General features: G+C 45.7%; 1 protein-coding gene and 1 pseudogene across 1 annotated transcript in view; both read left to right on the top strand.

Annotated features, from left to right (window-relative positions):
* The window catches only part of LOC141104979 (uncharacterized), a 69,518-nt gene that overhangs the window by 23,561 nt on the left and 22,563 nt on the right, over positions 1-23,394 (top strand). Inside the window, exons 9-11 of the mRNA XM_073594788.1 lie at positions 6,535-6,779; positions 17,690-17,762; positions 18,273-18,377. Of these exons, the coding sequence (XP_073450889.1) occupies positions 6,535-6,779; positions 17,690-17,762; positions 18,273-18,377 (423 nt within the window). The remainder of the gene's footprint in view (positions 1-6,534; positions 6,780-17,689; positions 17,763-18,272; positions 18,378-23,394) is intronic.
* Positions 12,818-16,516, top strand: LOC141104939 (gastrula zinc finger protein XlCGF66.1-like; annotated as a pseudogene).

Here is a 23,394-nt window from a genome sequence, read left to right as displayed (position 1 = left end):
TGTCCTCTGCCCCTCTTACATCACCCTCCCCCACAGTAGTGTCCTCTGCCCCTCTCACATCACCCCCTCCCCTCCAGTAGTGTCCTCTGCCCCTCTCACATAACCCCCTTCCCCAGTAGTGTCCTCTACCCCTGTCCCATCACCTCCACCCCACAATAGTTTCCTCTTCTCTAACATCCCCCCCCCAACAGTAGTGTCCTCTGCCCCATTCACATCACCCCTCCCTTTACATTTCCCTATCAACAGCACTGCCCCACCCAAACAGCAGTGCTCCATGTCCCTTTACATATATCACCTTCTCTCCCCCCAGGTAGGGCTCTTTGCCCCTTTACACCCCCTCAGTAGTGTCCTCTGCCCCTGTTCCATCACCTCCACCCCACAGTAGTGTCCTGCCCCTGTCACCTCACCACCACCCCCCCCCCCCCCACCCATCAGTAGTGTCCTCTGCCTCAGTCACATCCCCCCATGACAGTAGGGTCCTCTGCCCCATTCACATCACCCTTCCCTTTACATTTCCCTCTCAACAGCATTACCCCCCAACAGCAGTGCTCTCTGTCCCTTTACATCACCCCCCCCCCCGTAGTAGGGCTCTCTGTCCCTTTACATCACCCCCCCCCCCCCGTAGTAGGGCTCTCTGTCCCTTTACATCACCCCCCCCCCGTAGTAGGGCTCTCTGTCCCTTTACATCACACACCCCCCCCGTAGTAGGGCTCTCTGTCCCTTTACATCAGCCCCCTCCTACAGTAAGGCTCTCTGCCCCTTTACATCACCTCAGTAGTCCTTTCTGCCCCCTCTCACATCCCCCCCCACACAGTAGCGTGTTCTGCCCCTTTACATTACCCACCCCCACAAGTCTAGCTTCCTGTATGTTCGCATCAAGCATACCCCGCTCCCTCATCCTTCAGAGCCAGGTCCTTTGCCACCCTCACTCCGCTACCTGACAGGTGCAGAGAGCAGAGAGCGAGAGGCAGGACATATCGAGGGGGCGAGAGGCACAGTAGCACTGCATGGAGGGTGGGAGCGGGATCTTTGGGTATTAATGAGCTGGTGATTGATTGCTAGGACTGCTCTGTGTCTTAGCAACCTATCACCTGCTAGTTAATTTGCAAAAGTATCTTGGGCAGCTCCCGCCCTCCATGCGGTGCTACTGTCCCTCTCATTCTTGATCCGTGCCTCTTCCCACTCTCTGCTCTGCTGTGATAAAGACAGCGACCGGACTTGGGGTACAGAACTAGCTCCTAAATGGCATGACCATGAGTCCAGATGGGACAGCAACTCGGTCTGGATCTGGACTGGAGTCTGCCATTTAGTGATGCTGGATCTAGAGGTTCAAATACTGAACCTGACCCCCTGTGAAATCAGTGGGAAGCAAATAAAAAAATGCCTATTTGCTGGGCTAATAGACAAAAATGTGAGACCCCCTCCAGAAAATCTATACCAGACCCTGATCCAAGCTTGCAGCCCGACTGGCGGGGGGGGGGGGGGGGGGCAAAGTGTGATGAAGTGTACCACACCAGGCTGCATTCCTTCAAGAGGGGGTGCCATGCCAAGGTGAGATCTTCCCTGGCAAACCACCTTGCCCCCATGTTGGCGAGGACAAGGGCCTCATCTCCACAACCCTGGCTATGGTTGTTGGGATCTGTGGGTAAGGGGCTTATTGGAAGCTGGGAATAGCTTAAATAGTATGGGGCACTAAGATTTCACCCCACCGTGTGAATAAGCATGGGGTACTTTACTGTAACACTAGCTGAATGACAGCCACCCAAGGTGTAATCAGCTATATAAAGGAAGGGCAGGGATAGTGCTGTCATCATTGTTCAAACATGACCTGTGGCCATATTTTGTCAGTGATGTCACCGCTAACCCTACCCAATTGTTCCTAGGGGCATGGTGGTTGCAAGTGCCCACCCCCCTTCTGCCGAACAGGGGGTCAGAAGAGCCAACAATCATTAAAAACCTCCATCTCATCTTTCCTCTATAACAGCTAAACCCCGGGCTCATTCCTAGTAGCCAGTGTAGTGGTCCTTTACATCGGTGACCAATGGGAGAAGGACCCCCTTATATCAGTGGTCAGTGGGAGAAGGAAATTCTTACCTTGTCATATGAATGGAAATACTAACCCCCTTAAAGATCATTCATAGCAGTTGGTACTGAGAGATATACATTGTTCATTGCTCAAGGAACCCCTAGAAACCTTTGGAGCAACCCTGGCTGAGAAAGGCTGGACTAGGCAGCCATATATTTCTATCCCCCTTGGTGGGAGTGGAGATGACCCCATCTATAAGGATATACAGTACATACACACACAGCACAAGACCGTGTTCACACGAGATGTTTCTCTTGGCTGCAGTTCCTCTGAGCTCCACAAGGTGGTGATCTCACTTCTACACAGACAGGAAGTCTCTATGGAAGACAGGAAGTGATGTCAGCTACAGACAGGAAGTTCCGGGTGAGAGGTGAGTCGAGAGGAGACATTACTGGTAGCAGAGGAGGTAATAAGATCTTATTTCTATTTACACCCAGTAACCCCCCCCTCCCGTCATGTTCCGTCCTCTTCCTCCATAGTCACTGTGACGTCTTTTATCTCCAGCAGATGATGATACTCACATATATAGTGTGGAAACCTAGATTAACCCCTTCAGGGTCAGAACATTTCACTCTTCATTTGGGAGATAAGTTCTAGTAATATGGTCCTTTAAATAAACAGCACTGACAATAAATAGACAAGACAATGACCATCCTGACCATACATGGCCTACAAAGTGCAATTATTACATTACACAGGCAGCCAATAGGAAATCATTACACTATTCAGCCAACGCAATAATGGAGTACAGGGGTCAGGAGTATGGAGCATAGAGCCCCTTACATCGCTGGTCAGGAGGAAGAAAACATTCCCCAGCCTGCCATGAAGAACATGTTCCATCATTGGTGTCAGAGGGAGGAAAATACCGAGGGACGAAGAGGAACTGAGGGGCCTCTGAGGGGTTTATGGTGCTTAAGAACTCTGAGACCTTCAATGGGCTACTCAAGCGGCAGAGCTCCGAGGAAAAAAGAAGCTGTACAGTTCAGGGGGACTTTTAGGGAGGCTCTGGGTCTGTGTTAGTCCTCCATCCCATCTGCACTTGATTTTTAAGACCTTCACCTTCTCATCATATCACTTCCCAAGTCATATGTTCCAAGATACCAAGTGGAATGAAGAAGGGCAATCCATATCCCCTTTGAGGACACTTATTCTTAGAGGTGGTTTTCTTGTACATCAACCCAGTTCAAAAACAAAAGAAAGCCAACAGAATACCTGTCCGCCCAAGAGGTTCCTGAGTCCTCAAAACTGTAGCAAATACCAAACAGTCCAGACTAAGTGTTTTCCCATGGGGGTAGTAGATCTTAATTGTTCAGCAAACATTTTGAATTTTTTTCCCAAAGGTATCCATCTACAAGGAAACCTGTTTAGGTCAAACGACTGCATGAAAAACAATGGATGAGGACCGGAGTCACATGACTGAGAAGATACTAAACTTCACCCTGGAGATCATCTACCTGCTGAACGGAGAGGTGAGGAGGATTCACATGACATCACCCTTTACTCTATTAATAAATCACAGACCTGACCGGAGAGGTGAGGAGGATTCTGGGAGGTCACATGACATCACTCTTATCTCTATTAATAAAACACAGACCTGACCGGAGAGGTGAGGAGGATTCTGGGAGGTCACATGACATCACTCTTATCTCTATTAATAAAACACAGACCTGACCGGAGAGGTGAGGAGGATTCTGGGATTCTAACATGATATTCCTATTGGTTCTCCAATACAGAGATTTCCTCTTGTGAAGTCAGGAGATCATATGACCATCACAGTGCCTCCATGTGACTCCCTAAAACCTGAGAGACACAACATGGAGAAGATTCTAGAAGTCACCAAGAAGATGATGGAGCTTCTGACAGGAGAGGTGAGCGGTGCCGGGAATTCTGGGACATTATCCAGTAACAGACAAGGGATGTGTCTGGATGGTGACTGTATCATTGTGTGTTAGGTTCCTTCTATTTCTCCATGGAGGAGTGGGAGTGTTTGGAAGGACACAAGCAGTGGCGGCTGGTGCTCTATTTTTTTGGGTTGGTGGTAGACAAACCCCCCCACAAGCCCGCCACCCCATCCAGGTCCCGGGTGGCTTCTCCTCCCGGCCAATCCGGTCACTTCTCCTTCTGGCCAATTCGGTCTCAGGACCCGCTTCCTGTCCTGATTGGCCATGAGGAGAAGCAGGAAGACAATATCGAATGTTGATTCGCTATTGTTACAAGTGGGTGGGCTCCGGCTAATCATGTGCCTTAAAAAAAAAGACCCCTATTGAAATCCATGCGTCCGACGCCCTGCATAGAGATTAGGGGGGTGGCGCCCCTTCTGGATGGGCCGCCACTGGACACAAGGATCTTTACAAGGACGTCATGATGGACAATCAGCCGGCCGCCCCTCACATCACCGGGTAAGAGGAGACTTTATTGTAAAGGAGAGAGCAGTACAGAGGGTCCACCTAGATCCCCCATCATCTGATAAACACATAGAAACAATGTATTCAGTCAGTGTGTGTGTTTCTTACAGATGGATCCAGTAATGGTAACCCACCAGAGGGATGTCCCCGTCCTCTGTATTCCTGGGGTCACACCATCCCTCACCATCATCAGATTGTTGGGATGGGGTATCTAGAACATAGACTCATAGCGATAATATGTGGATTTATTATGTGAGCTTATATTTTACAGTTGATATATTTTCTTGGCTTAGGGTGAAGATTTGATGGATATAAAAGTTGAGGTTAAAGTAGAAGAAGAGATGTATATGATAGATGATCAGCAGTCTATGGAGGAGGATGGAATAACGAGGACATTTATAGAGGAGGACACTCCTACAGAGATCAACACAGGTGGGTCATTAACACTATCTTGTGCATTATTTAGTCCAGATACTATATAGTCCTATCTGTTGTATCTTATACAATATGTTGTACATTACATAGTCCTGACTTCTGCTCTCTCCCCTCTACCCACTGCTATATATACACATAATATGTATTCTCTTTTGTTACACCCATTTCCTACCAGCTGGACATTTTATATCTGATGATGTGATTGGAGCACAGACTTTTACATGGTGATAATAATGTGATAACATCCTCAGACTTTGGAACCTTAAACAGAAAGTGATAATGAAGGAGGAGTCAATAACCCAATGATGGTGGTCTTCAGGATCAGTCCAGTCTTCATCTTGGTTGTTCTCCCCCCATCCTCACTCTCTGACCTCTGGTGGGGCTCAGCCCCGCTGTTATTCATGACTAAATCATGGACTAAATAAGGAAGTGCAGGACTTCTTGTGTTGGGAAGATGGCAATGAGTGATAGAGGGGGTGGTGTCATGGGGTCAGTAGCTAGGATAGCCAGATCTGCGTGGCTACACCAGGAAACTGAGACCAGACTATATATAGTAAAGTAAATTTATTAATAGTAAAACAAAAAACATCCACACACCAGCAATCATAAAGATATAAGAAACCCTAAACTGAATGACAAAATACTCAACCACCTACCTATAACAAAATATATACAAAACAAACCAAGGAACGCAAGTCACAGGGAATACCACAGTTGCAAGGGAGAACCAGGACTGGGGTCAGGAACAAGGGCAGCAAAAATAAGGCTGCGGAGTACAGGATGCAGCGCAAGAGATCAGGAGCAGGAAAGACGGCAAGCAGCCTCTGACTAGTAAAGCAAAACACTGACACTAAATGTTTTAGCAGAGGAGGGACTAAATACCCTCCCAGCAGCCAGCATCAGGTGAAGACTGATTACTAGAAGCTGCTGAGAGACACCTGCTGGTGGACATTGGAACTACAACCCTCCATCCAGGGTACCACAATGTGATCCAGATCCTGACAGATGGGGATACTTGTCCTTTAATCTCCTCGCTGTCACTCCAATGAAAGAGGTTTTGCGGTTTCCTCACTCTCTGACTAAGAATGGATAAAGAAATGAACTGGTAGGAGATCAGAGGACTCATTTACTAGTTACCTTGAGGGGGGAATTGTAAGATCCTCATAGACAAAGCTGCCTGATGTGGGCGGAGTCCTGGTTTAGGGGAACCAATCTGCTCATGTCTAGTAATAATCTTTGTATTTCTATTTTAGTAGATGGACGGGAGATGTGGAAAACCTCAGAGGATTGTCTCACTTTGTCTCCAGACTGTAAAGTAGAAGATGAGGACATCACACAGTATAGTCCAGGAGAAAACCCGACTACCTCAAATGTCCATCCGGCACCACACAGTGTAGATGGACCATCGTATTCCTCTTATCCTGAGGAACCTCAGACTGTGCGGGACGGTGCCGGACCATCGTATTCATCTTATCCCAAGAAACCTCAGACTGTGAGGAACGGTTCCGTCCTTCCAACAGATAATAGGTTTTCCTGTCCTGAGTGCGGGAAGTGTTTCCGTTTTACTTTTGATTTTAATGCACATAAAAGTTCTCAGACAAACCAAAGGCCGTATTCGTGTTCTGAGTGCGGGAAATGTTTTGCACAAGAATCAAATCTTGTCACACATCAAAGGTATCACATGGGTGAGAAGCCGTATTCCTGTCCTGAGTGCGGGAAATGTTTTTTAAATAAGTCCAGTCTTCTCAGACATCAGAGATTGCACACAGGTGAAAAGCCATATTCCTGTCCTGAGTGCAGGAAATGTTTTTCAAGGAAGTCCCATCTTTTCACACATCAGAGATCTCACACGGGTGAGAAGCCGTATTGCTGTTCTGAATGTGGGAGATGTTTTGCAGATAAGTCCTCTCATAACAGACATCAGAAATCTCACACAGGAAGGGGCCACTTTCCTGTCCTGAGTGAGGGAATTGTTCCTCAGTGAAGTCCTGTCTTCCCGTACATCAGGGGTCCCACACAACCCTCGAGGTGTATTAGTGAGTGCGGGAAATGTCTTGTATATGAATGTTGCTGGACATGTGGGGAAGAAGCACATCCTGATATACACCTCAGATACAGTCAGGTCCATAAATATTGGGACATCGACACAATTCTAATCTTTTTGGCACTATACACCACCACAACGGAGAGGTAATGACTCTTAAGTGGCGGGGTTAACGTGTTTCGTCCTGAAAGACGACTTGAGAAAACAGACCTCTTGCTAGAGTTTGCACCACAAAATGTACTCAGCCAATGAGAGGTAATGATGAAGGATTTGCAACCAAGTATTAAAAAGTAAAAGTTTGATGGATGATTGTTAATCTGTCCCATTACTTTTGCTCCCTTAAAAAGTGGGAGGCACATATACAAACTGTTGTAATTCCTACACCGTTCACCTGATTTGGATGTAAATACCCTCAAATTAAAGCTGAAAGGCTGCAGTTAAAGCACATCTTGTTCGTTTCATTTCAGATCCATTGTGGTGGTGTATAGAGCCAAAAAGATTAGAATTATGTTGATGTCCCAATATTTATAGACCTGACTGTATACTCCATGGCTGATCTTCATCATGTAAGAAACAGTTGATAAGGAGATCAGAGATCACCAAAGACATGGATGAAGTGTTGTACCGTGTTGGCCATTGATAGCAGGAGAAAAATAAAAATGGAGTCATTACCTCTCATTGGCTGAGTACATTTTGTGGTGTAAACTCTTGCAAGAGGTCTGTTTTCTCAAGTCGTCTTTCAGGACGAAACACGTTAACCCCACCACTTAAAAGGCGGTCCTCTAGGCCTTTTAAAATAAAAATGGAGTCATTACCTCTCATTGACTGAGTACATTTTGTGGTGGAAGATTTCACAAACACTTACAGGTCTGTTTGTTAAAAATAAAATAGTTGAATAAATGTGACACGCATTCACTCAGCTTTGACAAATTTTGGCCGTATTTTTTTTTTCATACAGTGATTTCCTATGATCTTTGGCTCCATCTAATGTATATAAATTTCCCCATTATATCCAGGTTTATTTTCTTCCCCCCCCCCCCCCCCCCCAACTGTTTTCTATGGTGTGTTCTTTTCTACAATACTTTGTTATAATAATGTAACACGTTGCGTATTGTACACAAATTAATAACGACTCCGCCTCCACATTCCAGACACGTCATTTTCCTGACTAATCGGATTTCTACCTTTTTACTATTTCCTGATTTTCTTTCTACTGCAATCTTGTTAAAAGTAAAATTTTAATAAAAACATGAACAAAAAACAAATTTTGTGTGTTGGTGCAATGATCCCAAAACTTCGGTATCCAAACATTGCTCATAGATGACCCTTTAAAAACCTTTTACAGTTCGTCAGTGTAGTGTGAACTATAAATAACGGGCCTGGAATTGTTCCTCTCGCTCTAGTGTGTGCGGGGACATACGGGTAACGTGTGTTTCATATGTAGGTGACCACAACATGTGCGGGTATGTAGGAGCTCCAAAGTTTTGGCTGAGTGCTCGGGTGTTACTTTACTTTTATATATATTTTTTTCACTTTACTTTATTACTTTCTCTTTAACCACTTGACGCCCAACAATGCCATATGACCTTTTCCCCCTCCCACCGCCCTCCGGTGCTTCTACCGGCTCGCCTGTGCGACCTGGAGAAAGAATCCGCCAGCGGTGGAAGTTCACCATAGAGAATACCATGAACCAGATGGTCTGCGGCAGTCTCTATGACCTTCTCTGTGAGGTCACGTCCGACCTTGGTCGTTGTAAAAACTGCCGTGTATTCGGCTGGGAAGTAGAAATCTTTTTTATTTTTTCGATATTTCAATCTTTTCAGGCTTATAGACTCCACATCTCTCCATAAAGAGGACCTTTTTTTCTAACACCCTAGAGAATAAAATGGTGGTCGTTGCAATACTTTCTGCCACAATGTGTTTGCGCAGCGGTCTTACAAGCACACTTTTTTGGGAAAAAATACACTTTTTTAAATTTAAAAATTAGACAAGAGTAAAGTTAGCCCAATTTTTCTTTATATTGTGAAAGATGATGTTACGCCGAGTAAATTGATACCCAACATGTCACGCTTCAAAATTGCGCCCGCTCGTGGAATGGCGACAAACTTTGGCACTCAAAAATCTTCACAGGCCATGTTTCAAAAATTCTACAGGTTGCATGTTTTGAGTCACAGAGAAAGTCTGGTGCTAGAATTATTGCTCTCGCTCTAACGATCGCGGCGATACCTCACATGTGTGGTTTGAACACCTTTTTTTATATGCGGGCTCTACTCACGTATGCGTTCGCTTCTGCACACAAGCTCGGCAGGACGATTATTATTCATTTTAATAATAAAATTAATAATAATTTTATTATTAATTATTATTTAATTATCATTATTTTTACCTTTTTATTTTATTTTTTTGCACTGTTCTTTAAAAAAACAAATGTGTCATTTTTATTCCTATTACAAGGGATGTAAATAGAAAAAAATCATGACAGGAATTCTCAAATATGAGATGTGGGGTCAAAAAGACTTCAGATCTCATATTTACAGAAAAATGCAATAATAAATCAAAAATAAAATGTTGTTTAAAAAGACATTTTAAAAAAAATGTCTCTTTAAGAGCTATGGGCGGAAGTGACGTTTTGACATCGCTTCCGCCCTGCAATGATATGGAGATGGGTGGGGGTCATCTTCCCCTCACTCATCTCCTTACCTAAAAGGGAAGAGGATGCGATCGCTTCCGCCGATGCCGGCGGCTCCAGTAAGCAGCGGAGGGCACCGGAGCGCAGCGGTAGAGGGGTAGCCCCTCTCCCGCCGCCGTTAAAGTGATCTTGCGGCGAATCCGCCGCAAAGACCACTTTTATCTGAAAGCAGACCGCCGGCCAAAGAAGAGGATACCGGAGTTCTGGTAGCTAGCTGCTACCATAACAACAATATTTCTCTTCAAAGTACTGACGTATAACGACGGTTGGGGGTCAAAAAGACCTCAGATCTCATATTTACACATAAATGCAATAAAAAAAAAAATTCCCTTTTTAAGGCCGTTGGGCGGAAGTGACGTTTGAGCTCGCTTCCGTCATCCAACGTCATTGGGACATCATTCCCTCACTCGACACAGTGCCAAGCAGGGGAAAGGATCAGATCATCTCCGCCGCTACCGACGGATCCGGTAAGCGGCGGAGGTGACCGCTACACATAAATGTATATCTGTGTTTGTAGTGCATTTAGAATCCAGGAGAAACGTACACAACTGTTATATGGCGCCCGATTGCTACAGCTGGACAGTGATCAGGGCCAAACTGGGGGGCAGGGGGGCACATGCCCCGGGCGTGATATCTAGAGGGGCAGTTGCTTAGCAACAGTAGCTGCAGCGTCGCTCTGGAATGCTTCTTTATAGGACGGGAGGAACGGAGTGATTCAGCGCTAGTGCACCTGTGCTGCCTCCCTGATTCTTTTTGATTCTCTGGTATATGGCAAACTATGCAGCGGGCGCGGCCTGTCTGTTACACTTGATTGGGCGGCAGTGGCACCGTTAGAGCAGAGGTTTCCAGTGTGGGTGGGGGCGACACCCCCAGCGGTGCCCCTCTAGATTCGGTGCCCGGGACATGTACCCCCTCTGCCCCCCCCCTAGTTTCGGCAATGACGACAGTACTAATCATTGTTTAGCTGTCACCATCAGGCGCCATATAACAGTTGCAGCAATGCACTACAATACATATTTGTATAAACAGCTAATTTATATTCTCAGTTAGGCATCCCAGCTACAGTACATGTTTACATGGGAGAGCCTGCCTGGAACTGTGCAGAAGGCGCTGGACTAGGAAGGTGGGGCTGATATGGCAAAGGATTGGGGGGGATGGTGGTGGGCCCTGGATTGGTGGGGTACAAAGGAGACCCTAAACTGGGAGGTGCAGAGGAGACCCTGGCCTGGGGGTTGCAGAGAAGACCCTGGACTGGAGGGGTACAGAGGAGACCCAGGACTGGAGGGGTACAGAGGGGACCCTGGACTGGAGGGGTACAGAGGAGACCATGGGCTGAGAGGGGGGCTGGTGCAGAGGAGACCATGGGTTGGGGGGTGCAGAGAAGACCCTGGACTGGAGGGGTACAGAGGAGACCCTGGGCTGGAAGGGTTGCAGAGGAGACCCTGGGCTGAGGGGGGGGGGGGCTGGTGCAGAGGAGACCATGGGTTGGGGGTGGTGTAGAGGGGGCCCTGAACTTAGGGAGTGCAGAGAAAACCCTGGACTGGGGGGTGCAGTGGAGACCCTGGACTGGGGGGTGCAGAGGAGGCCGTGGACTAGAAAATGGTTGGTCTGGCAAAGCCCCTTGCTTAGGAGAGAAGAGGAGCCCTTGCTTGTGTGGTTAGCTGACTGGATTGGAGTCTCCCTCTAGTGGTGGCCAGAAGTAGGGCAGGCTGTGAATGTGTGTCACAGCCAGTTCTATGCAGCGTACACACGGTCGGACTTTTCCACCGGACTGGTCCGACGGACCTTCAACGGACTTTTGACGGACTTCCGACAGACTTTTTAATGAACGGACTTGCCTACACACGATCACACCAAAGTCCGATGGATTCGTACGTGATGACGTACACTGAACTAAAATAAGGAAGTTGATAGCCAGTAGCCAATAGCTGCCCTAGCGTCAGTTTTCGTCCGTCGGACTAGCATACAGACGAGCGGATTTCTGGGTCCGGCAGAGTTACGACGTAAAGATTTGAAGCATGTTCCGAATCTAAAGTCCGTCAGATTTTCGACTGGAAAAGTCCGCTGAAGGTCCGATGAAGCCCACACACGATCGGATTGTCTGCCGGACTCGGTCCGTCAGACCAGTCCGGTCAAAAAGTCCGCCCGTATGTACGCGGCTTTACTTGCTTAGAATAAACCCCCCTCATAAGCCAAGTCAAGGACCACACCACACCCTGGTTAGCTAGCCAACACAGGCGTGCATTCCCAAGTCAGATCATGGGAAAAGGACCCCCTTATATCAGTGGTCAATGTTGTTGTCTCTTACACTAGTGACCAATGGGAGAAGGATCCCCTTATATCAGTGATCACTGTAGTGGTTAGACATGTGCGATTAGTTTCGTACGAATTTCCGTAAATTCGTACATTCGCGAGGATCCGAAATACGAACTGCTATGCTTCTGAATTTTGTACGAAATGCGAAATTTCGCTTACGAATTTCGGATCCAAATTCATTACAATGGAAACGAGAATGTTCATTAATTACGATTATTCGTTATGATGAAGTTGAAAAACCCAGGAAGTCAGCACAGCACAGCATAGGGATGGTGGGAGCCCCTCATAATGATAAATTCATCATAACAAACTTTCGTAATTGTTACGAAAAGTTAACGAAAATTCTTATTTCGTAGGAATCCAAATTGAATTTCGGACACGAATTACAAAATACAAATTAATTCTAATACGAAACGGAAGGAAACTAAACAAATTTATTGACGGCGCACATGTCTAGTAGTGGTCCCTTACATTGGTGACCGATGGGTGAAGGACCCCTATCGGTGGTCCCTTACATTAATGACTAATGGGTGAAGGACCCCCTTATATCAGTGGGAGAAGGATGTTTTACATCATCATCAGTGAGAAAACTTCCCCCCTTGGAGATTATTTCTCTGTTCATAATAGATATTTCAGGGATCTTCAGTCTGCAACCTTGAGAACCCTGTGTGCCATTGAACTTCTATTACAGAATGCCAGGACCCAGCACTGTCATACAGTACATACCAACACAGCACAAGGCCGTGTTCACACTACGAGAGGCTTCTCTGGGGGTGCATTTTCTCTGAGCTCCACAAGGTGGTGATCTCACTTCTACCATAGAAACAGGAAGTCTATATGGAAGACAAGAAGTGATGTCAAGTACAGACAGGACCGGGTGAGAGGTGAGTCGGGAGGAAGTAGAGAGGAGACATTGCTGAAATTGGCAGCAGAGGAGGTAATAAGATCTTATTTTCTATTTACACCCAGTAACCCCCCCCCCCGTCATGTTTCGTCCTCTTCCTCCATAGTCACTGTGACGTCTTTTATCTCCAGCAGATGATGATACACACATATATGGTGTGGAAACCTAGATTAACCCCTTCAGGGTCAGAACATTCCCCCCATTTACGGGGCCGGAACATTCTCTTCATTTTGGAGATAAATTCTAGTAATATGTTCCTCTAAACCAGGGATCCTCAAGCTACGGCCCTCCAGCTATTGCAGAACTACACGTCCCATGAGGCATTGTAAAGCTCTGACATTCACAGACATGACTAGGCTTGATGGCAATTGTAGTTCCTGAACAACTGGAGGGCCGTAGTTTGAAGACCCCTGCTCTAAACAAACAGCACTGACAATAAATAAATAAGACAATGACCATACATGGCCTACAAAGGGCAATTATTACACCACACAGTCAACCAATGGGCAATCATTACAATTTGCAGCCAACACAATGATGGAGTGCAGGGGTCAGGAGTATGGAGCATAGAGCCCCTTACATTACTGGTCAGGAGGAAGAAAACATTCCCCAGCCTGCCATGAAGAATATGTTTCATCATTGGTGTCAGAGGGAGGAAAATATTGAGGTTTCTGAGCAGTGGTGTATATTGGTTTTGTACTGCCCTAGGCAAGACTAAAATCACAAGCCCCCCCCCCAGCCGAGGTATCAGACCCAGAGACAAGATTCATCCAAGTCCAAAATATGTGGTCAATGGGGCAGAGGATGGGGTCAGCAGGACATAGGATGGGGTCAGCAGAGTATAGGACAGGGGTTAGTAGGACAGAGCATGGGGTCAGCAAGGCATTAGGAGGATTTTAACTTTTTGTTAAAAAAAATGAACACCAAACAGTTTGAAAAAATAATTTTTCTTAGTTTCTGTTTCTGGTATAAAATTTTGCAAACGGATGGGCACTAATAGGCAGGACTGATGGACATTGATAGGCTGCACTGATCAGGCGGCACTTTTGGGCACTGATAGGCTTGCCTTATGAGGCTGCACTGATATGTGGCACTGATAGGTGACACTGATGCACACTACTAAGAGGCACTGATAGGTACTGATAGGTGGCACTGATTGGCAGCACTGATAGGGAGTACTGATGGGCAATGTTGGGGGTGCCCTGATTATCTGTGTAGATGTCCCCCTTCACACTGGCCGGTGAAAGGCTCTCTCCTCTCCTCACCAGCAAGTGTGTTTACATCATGATCAGCTGTGATTGGAGACAGCTGATCACATGGTAAAGAGGCACCGTGATTGGCTCTTTACCCTGATCTGTGATCACAGAGTTCGCCAGATGCACTCCGCAGCGGGTGCAGTTCTGGGAGGACGTCAATAGGCGCCCTCCCAGAACTGGACAACCACGCTGTAGCCGTTATTTGGCTATAACGGCAAGGTGTTAAAAAGCCACCTCTTCCCTTCTGCCTGGGGGGAGGAACTACCCTCCTGAGAAATGCTGCCCAAGGCAAATGCCTTTTTTTCCCGCACAGTAGATACGCCCCTAGTTCTGAGGGAAGTAGAGGAGCTGAGGGGCTTCTCAGGAGTTTATGGTGCTTGAGGACTCTGAGACCCTTAAAGGGATACTCGGTCTTCAGAGTTATGATTGAAGGTGTACAGCTCAGGGAAAGAGGGGGTCTCTGGGTCTGTGATGGTCCTCCATCCCCCATCTGCACTTATTTTTTTAGACCTTCAGCTTCTCACTGTATCATTCCCCAAGTGATATTGTCTAAGAGAACAAGTGGTATGAAGAAGGGCAATCCTTAACCCCTTGGAGGGCACTCGTTCACAGAGGGTGGTCTCTTTGGACAGCAAACCAGTTTGGAAACAAAACAAACCCAACAGGGAATTTGTCAGTCCAAGAAGGTTCTGTGTTCTCAAAATTACACTGAACAGCCCGGGCTAAGTGTGTTCCCATGGGGGTAATAGTTCCTAAATGTTTAATGTTATCGTGTAACCAACCTGCAGCCTTGAGAACCCTGTGTGCCATTTACATCCCTTTGTAAAGTAGGAGCCCAGCACCGACCCTACAGATATACAGTACATACACACAGCACAAGGCCGTGTTCACGCTATGAGACATTTTCAGGGCTGCAGTTCCTCTGAGCTCCACAAGGTGTTGATCTCACTTCTACCCAGACAGAAATTCTCTATGAAAGACAGGAAGTGATGTCAGGTACAGACAGGAAATTCCATGTGCTACGAAGTAGGGAGGAGACATTGCTGGACCTAGAAGAGATAATAAGATATTATTTTAGATTTACAAGAAACTCCATATAATTCTTACTTTAATTTGCCAAAATTATCTCTCTATAAGAAAGTCTGAATAGATAAAATGATGACACGAATGAGGATGGAGGAGGACCGGAGTCACATGACTGAGAAGATACTAAACCTCACCCTGGAGATCATCTACCTGCTGACCGGAGAGGTGAGGAGGATTCTGGGAGGTCACATGACATCACTCTTATCTCTATTAATAAAACACAGACCTGACTGGAGAGGTGAGGAGGATTCTGGGAGGTCACATGACATCACTCTTATCTCTATTAATAAAACACAGACCTGACCGGAGAGGTGAGGAGGATTCTGGGAGGTCACATGACATCACTCTTATCTCTATAAATAAAACACAGACCTGACCGGAGAGGTGAGGAGGATTCTGGGAGGTCACATGACATCACTCTTATCTCTATTAATAAAACACAGACCTGACCGGAGAGGTGAGGAGGATTCTGTGATTCTAACATGATATTCCTATTGGTTCTCCAATACAGAGATTTCCTCTTGTGAAGTCAGGTGATCATATGACATCACAGTGCCTCCATGTGACTCCCTAAAACCTGAGAGACACAACATGCAGAAGGTTCTAGAAGTCACCAAGAAGATGATGGAGCTGCTGACAGGAGAGGTGAGCGGTGCTGGGAATTCTGGGACATTATCCAGTAACAGACAAGGGATGTGTCTGGATGGTGACTGTATGTGTGTGTGTCAGGTTCCTATAAGGTGTCAGGATGTCACTGTCTATTTCTCCATGGAGGAGTGGGAGTATTTAGAAGGACACAAGGATCTCTACAAGGACGTCATGATGGACAATCAGCCGCCCCTCACATCACCGGGTAAGAGGAGACTTTATTGTAAAGGAGAGAGCAGTACGGAGGCTCCACCTAGATCCCCCATCATCTGATAAACACATAGAAACAATGTATTCAGTCAGTGTGTGTGCTTCCTACAGATGGATCCAGTAATGGGAACCCACCAGAGAGATGTCCCCCTCCTCTGTATTCCCGGGATCCCACACAGGAAGATCACAACATATCTCACAGTTACAAGGTTGTTGGACGGAGCATCTAAAACATGGACTTGTGGAGATGATGTGTGCTTATATTTTATAGATGGTATTTTCTTTCATTTTCTTGTTTTAGGGAGTAGATCTGATAGATATAAAAGTTGAACTTAAAGCAGAAGAAGAAGAGACGTATGTGAGGGATGATCAGCAGTCTCTGAAGGAGGATGGAATAACGGAGACATTTATAGAGGAGGACACTCCTACAGAGATCAGCACAGGTGGGTCATTAAAAGTATCTTTTGCATTATTTAGACCATATACTATATAGTCTTGTACATTACATAGTCCTGACTACTTCTCTCTAAACAAGAAATGATAATGAGGGAAGCATCAATAACCCAATGATGGTGGTCTTCAGGATCAGTCCAGTCTTCATCTTGGTTGTCCTCCCCCCATCCTCACTCTCTGACCTCTGGTGGGGCTCAGCCCCGCTGTTATTCATGACTAAATCATGGACTAAATAAAAAATTGCAGGACTTCTTGTGTTGGGAAGGTGGCAATTAGGCATAGAGGGGGTGGGGACACTCGTCCTATAATCCCCTCATCACTGTCACTCCTATAAAAGACAGTTCTCGTTGTTTCCTCACTCTCTGACTAAGGTCCATGAATAATGAAATGAACTGGTAGGAGATCAGAGGACCCATTTACTAGTTACGTTGAGGGGGGGAATTGTGAGATCAAACAAAGCCAACTGATGTGGGCGGAGTCCTGGTTTAGGGGAACCAATCTGCTCATGTCTAGTAATAATCTTTGTATTTCTATTTTAGTAGATGGACGGGAGATGAGGAAAACCTCAGAGGATTGTCTCACTTTGTCTCCAGACTGTAAAGTAGAAGATGAGGACATCACACAGTATAGTCCAGGAGAAAACCCGACTACCTCAAATGTCCATCCGGCACCACACAGTGTAGATGGACCATCGTATTCCTCTTATCCTGAGGAACCTCAGACTGTGAGGGACGGTGCCGGACCATCGTATTCCTCTTATCCTGAGGAACCTCAGACTGTGCGGGACGGTGCCGGACCATCGTATTCCTCTTATCCTGAGGAACCTCAGACTGTGAGGGACGGTGCCGGACCATCGTATTCCTCTTATCCTGAGGAACCTCAGACTGTGAGGGACGGTGCCGGACCATCGTATTCCTCTTATCCTGAGGAACCTCAGACTGTGAGGGACGGTGCCGGATCATCGTATTCCTCTTATCCTGAAGAACCTCAGACTGTGCGGGACGGTGCCGGACCATCGTATTCCTCTTATCCTGAGGAACCTCAGACTGTGAGGGACAGTGCCGTCCTTCCAACAGATAAGAGGTTTCCCTGTACTGAGTGCGGGAAGTGTTTCAGTTTTAAATCCAATCTTAATGTGCATAAAAGAACTCACACAGGAGAGAAGCTGTATTCCTGTCCTGAGTGCGGGAAATGTTTTGTACAAAAATCAGGTCTGGTCAAACATCAGAGGTTTCACACGGGGGAGAAGCCGTATTCCTGTCCTAAGTGCGGTAAATGTTTTTCCGATAAGTCCAATTTTTACAGACATCAGGGATCTCATACGGGGAATAGTCCAGGAGAGAACCCAATTATCTCAAATGTCCATCCGGCACCACACAGTGTAGATGGACCATCGTATTCCTCTTATCCTGAGGAACCTCAGACTGTGAGGGACGGTGCCGGACCATCGTATTCCTCTTATCCTGAGGAACCTCAGACTGTGCGGGACGGTGCCGGACCATCGTATTCCTCTTATCCTGAGGAACCTCAGACTGTGCGGGACGGTGCCGGACCATCGTATTCCTCTTATCCTGAGGAACCTCAGACTGTGCGGGACGGTGCCGGACCATCGTATTCCTCTTATCCTGAGGAACCTCAGACTGTGAGGGATGGTGCCATCCTTCTAACAAATAAGAAGTTTCCCTGTCCTGAGTGTGGGAAGCTTTTCTGTTATGTTTCCGATCTTATAGTGCAAGTAAGAGCTCACACGGGGGAAAAGCCATATTCCTGTCCTGAGTGCGGGAAATGTTTTTCACAGAAGGTTTCTCTTTACAAACATCAGAGATTGCACACGGGGGAGAAGCCGTATTCTTGTCCTGAGTGCAGGAAATGTTTTACAGATAAGTCCAATCTTTCTGCACATCAGAGATCTCACACGGGGGAAAAGCCACTTTCCTGTCCTGACTGAGGGAATTGTTCCTCACTGAAGTCCTGTCTTCCTGTACATCAGGAGTCCCACACAACCCTCGAGGTGTATTAGTGCCTTGAGTGTGGGAAATGTCTTGTATATGAATGTTGCTGGACATGTGTGGAAGAAGCACACCCTGATATACACCTCAGATATACTCCATGGCTGATCTTCATCATGTAAGAAACAGTTCATAGACCTCAACCATAGCTTGACCTTTTGACAAAGATGTCCTATGGAATGAATGATACAACAGTGCCATCTAGAGGTTGGATTGGTAAATGTTTCTTGCATTGAAACATAGTATTGAGAAAGGGGCCACACCCATGTGGGGATAATAAAATATAATTTCCAAATAAAAAGGCAAAAGCATATACAGTTGATAAGGAGATCAGAGATCACCAAAGACATGGATGAAGTGTTGTACCGTGTTGGCCATTGATAGCAGGAGAAAAATAAAAATGGAGTCATTACCTCTCATTGGCTGAGTACATTTTGTGGTGGAAGATTTCACAAACACTTACAGGTCAGTTTAAAAAAAAAAATTAAACAAATGTGACAAACGATTGCCCAACCCTGACAAATGTTGGTCATATTTTATTCCAGTTAGTGATTTCCTATGATTATCAGCTCCATCTAGTGGCCATAATGCGGTATTGCTATTTTCTGAGAAAAAGACCCTAATAACATTAATTTTGTTACCCCACAGAAGGAATGTATACACACTTTCAAAAAGCAAATCGCTATGCATTTTTTTCCCTTATGAATAGACCCCTAAATATCAGGAGATGTTTATTTAAAGATGGGAAGTATGGAGTAGCTCAATGAATAGACCTCCCAGCAATGTTATTACCAGGCTGCAGCTAGGGGGAGCTCTAATGTGACCAGAGGAGAGTGATCCTATCTACCTCACATTAACATTTTCACTGCCAGAGCTGTTTTTGCATAGATCCCTATGTAAACAAGGCATTTCCCTGTTCTGCCTAGTGACATGACAGCAATCTACTGCTCCCTGTCATCGGGAGCAGTGATCGCTGTCATGTCCTAGGTAGCCCATCCCCCCCACAGTTAGAATCACTCCCTAGGACACACTTAACCCCTTGATCGCCCCCTAGTGGTTAACCCCTTCCCTGCCAGTGTCATTTATACAGTAATCAGTGCATTTTTATTGCACTAATCGCTCTATAAATGTCACTGGTCCCAAAATAGTGTCAAAAGTGTCCGATGTGTCCTCCATAATGTCGCAGTCACGATAAAAATCGCAGATCGCCGCCATTACTAATAAAAAAAATAAAAAAAAAAATGCCATAAATCTATCCCCTATTTTATAGACGCTATATCTTTTGCGCAAACCAAACAATATACGCTTATTGTGGGTTTTTTTTACCAAAAATATGTAGAAGAATACGTATCGACCTAAACTAAGGAAAAAAATATTTTTTTTATATATTTTTTGGGGATATTTATTATAGCAAAAAGTAAAAAATATTGCTTTTTTTTCAAAATTTTCGCTCTTTTTTTGTTTATAGCGCAAAAAATAAAAACCGCAGAGGCGATCAAATACCACCAAAAGAAAGCTCTATTTGTGGGAAAAAAAGGGACGTCAATTTTGTTTGGGTACAACGTCGCACAACCGCGCAATTGTCAGTTAAAGCGGCACAGCGACGAATCGCAAAAAGTGCTCTGGTCAGGAAGGGGGCAAATCCTTCCGGGGCTGAAGTGGTTAAAAAAAGTGTATTTTTTCCCCGATAAAAATTGCGTTTGTAAGACCGCTGCGCAAATACGGTGTGACATAAACGTATTGCAACGACCGCCATTTTATTCTCTAGGCGCAGGGGTTTCAAACTGGTGGCCCTCCAGCAGAACTACAATTCCCATGAGGCATTGCAGGTCTGACAGTTACAAGCATGACTCCCATAGGCAGAGGCATGATGGGACTTCAAGTTTCACAACAGTTCGAGGGCCACCAGTTTGAAACCCCCTGCTCTGGGGTGGCTGAAATATATATATATATATATATATATATATATATATATATATATATATATATATATATATATATATATATATATATATATATATATATATATAATGTTTGGGGATTCCAAGTAATTTTCTAGCAAAAAAAAAAAAAGATTTTAACTTGTAAACCACAAGTGTGAAAAATAGGCCAGGTCCTTAAGTGGTTAAAGCGGAGTTCCACCCAAAAGTGAAACTTCCGCTTTATGCACTCCTCGCCCCCTGACATGCCACAATTGGCATGCCATTTTTTTTTTTTTGGGGGTGGGGAGTGTGTACCTTCTTTTTACTGGGACTTCCTGTCCCACTTTCTCCTTCCTCTTCTTGGCCGCCTAGGCGACTTCTCCTCTCGCCCTAGGTGGCCCCTCGCTGCCAGAGATCTTCTGGGACACGTCACAGGTCCCAGAAGATTGCCTGGCCAATAGCAGAGCGCAGCGCCACTCGCACATGCACAGCACTACTCGCGCATTCGCAGTGCGCGCCCAGCCGTGAAGCTGCAAGCTGTCACGGCTGGGTGCCCACAGTTGCTACGACGGCACCACGGAGAGGAGGGGGTGAGGAGCGAGGCTCCGGGCGCCCACATGGGACAGGTAAGTGTCTGTTTATTAAAAGTCAGCAGCTAAACTTTTTTGTAGCTGCTGACTTTTAATAAACTAAAAAAAAAAAAAAAAACGGGTGGAACTCCGCTTTAAGAAAAACAGGACAGGGAGGAAAAGAAGCTGGAGTTGGGCTTTCAAGTGAACCTGACATTCCCTATAGGGAAAAAAAGGTGCCTACGTTGTTCAGGCACCTTAACAGGACTAGCTAAAGCTTACTGGGGCAGCAGCGAAGTAATGAAATATTCCAGGCAGACTGAAAACCAGACACGATACAAAGCCCGGACTGTCCGGGTGAATCCCAGACAGGTGGCAACCCTAGCTCAAGTGATATGTTCTGGGATACGAAGTGGAATGAAGAAGGGCGATCCTTAAGCCCTTGGAGGGCTCTCGTTCGTAGAGGAGAACATGGTTTATGCAGCAAACCAGTTCACCAACAAAACTCAAGTCAACAGAGAATTTGTCATCCCAACAAGGCCCTGGGCTCAAAATTGCAGCAATTGCTAAACAGTCCCAACTAAGTAGGGGCAGTAATTCTTACATCTTTAACACATCTACTACTACCCGCCCTCATATCCACATCCTATTATTGTTTAACCAATTTACATCCTTGAGAACTCTCTGTACCATTTACCTTCCTTTACAAAGTAGCAGCACAGCACTGTCACAACAGTACATACAAACACAGCACGAGGACGTGTTCACACTATGAGATGTTTCTCAAGGCTGCAGTTCCTCTGAGCTCCACAAGATGGAGATCTCACTTCTACCCAGACAGGAAATCTCTATGGAAGACAGGAAGTGATGTCAGGTACAGACAGGAAGTGATGTCACTACAGACAGGAAATTCAGACAGGAAGAGAGGAGATGGTGCTGGACCTGGCTACAAAAGAGATAATAAGATATTATTTTATATTTACGCCAAATAATTCCTACTTTAATTTGTCAAAATTAACTGTACATAAAGAAAGCCTGAATGATGACACGAAAGAGGATGGAGGAGGACCGGAGTCTCATGACTGAGAAGATACTAAACCTTACCCTGGAGATCATCTACCTGCTGACTGGAGAGGTGAGGAGGATTCTGGGAGGTCACATGACATCACTCTTATCTCTATTAATAAAACACAGACCTGACCGGAGAGGTGAGGAGGATTCTGGGAGGTCACATGACATCACTCTTATCTCTATTAATAAAACACAGACCTGACCAGAGAGGAGAGGAGGATTCTGGGAGGTCACATGACATCACTCTTACCTCTAATAATAAAACACAGACCTGACCGGAGAGGTGAGGAGGATTCTGGGATTCTAACATGATATTCCTATTGGTTCCCCAATACAGAGATTTCCTCTTGTGAAGTCAGGTGATCATATGACCATCACAGTGCCTCCATGTGACTCCCTAAAACCTGAGAGACACAACATGGAGAAGATTCTAGAAGTCACCAAGAAGGTGTCAGGATGTCACTGTCTATTTCTCCATGGAGGAGTGGGAGTATTTAGAAGGACACAAGGATCTCTACAAGGACATCATGATGGACAATCAGCCGCCCCTCACATCACCGGGTAAGAGGAGACTTTATTGTAAAGGAGAGAGCAGTACGGAGGGTCCACCTAGATCCCCCATCATCTGATAAACACATAGAAACAATGTATTCAGTCAGTGTGTGTGTTTCCTACAGATGGATCCAGTAATGGGAACCCACCAGAGAGATGTCCCCGTCCTCTGTATTCCCGGGATTCTACACAGGAGGGTCACACCGTCCCTCACTATCATCAGGTAGGTGGAAGGGAGCATTTCATGGGCATGATGTGTGAATTTATTATTTGAGCTTATATTTTACAGATGTTATTTTCTCTAATTTTCCTGGTTTAGGGTAAAGATCTGATAGATATAAATGTTAGGATTAAAGCAGAAGAAAAAGAGACGTATGTGAGGGATGATCAGCAGTCTATGGTGGAGGATGGAATAACAGGGACATTTATAGAGGAGAACACTCCTACAGCGATCGGCACAGGTGGGTCATTAACACAATCTTGTGCATTATTTAATCTTGATACTATATAGTCCTGTTGTATTGTATACAATATGTTGTACATTATGTAGCACCCTCTGGTGTGAGAGTAGGAAAAGGCATATCCTGTCCAGGAATAACCTTAATAACTTTATTGGGTCAGGGTTATTGGAGGCCAGGGCTGGATGATTCATCCTGGCAGCTCTCTGGTGTCTGGAAGGTTGAAGAACCTTCTAGAACTAGAGGTTAGGAGAAGCTGCCATGAATATTTATGGGGTCCC

This window comes from Aquarana catesbeiana, linkage group LG08, assembly GCF_042186555.1.
Source record: "Aquarana catesbeiana isolate 2022-GZ linkage group LG08, ASM4218655v1, whole genome shotgun sequence".
Lineage (NCBI taxonomy): Eukaryota > Metazoa > Chordata > Amphibia > Anura > Ranidae > Aquarana > Aquarana catesbeiana.
Note: the sequence above shows the minus strand (reverse complement) of the source record. Positions and strands in the feature narration are given on the sequence as shown.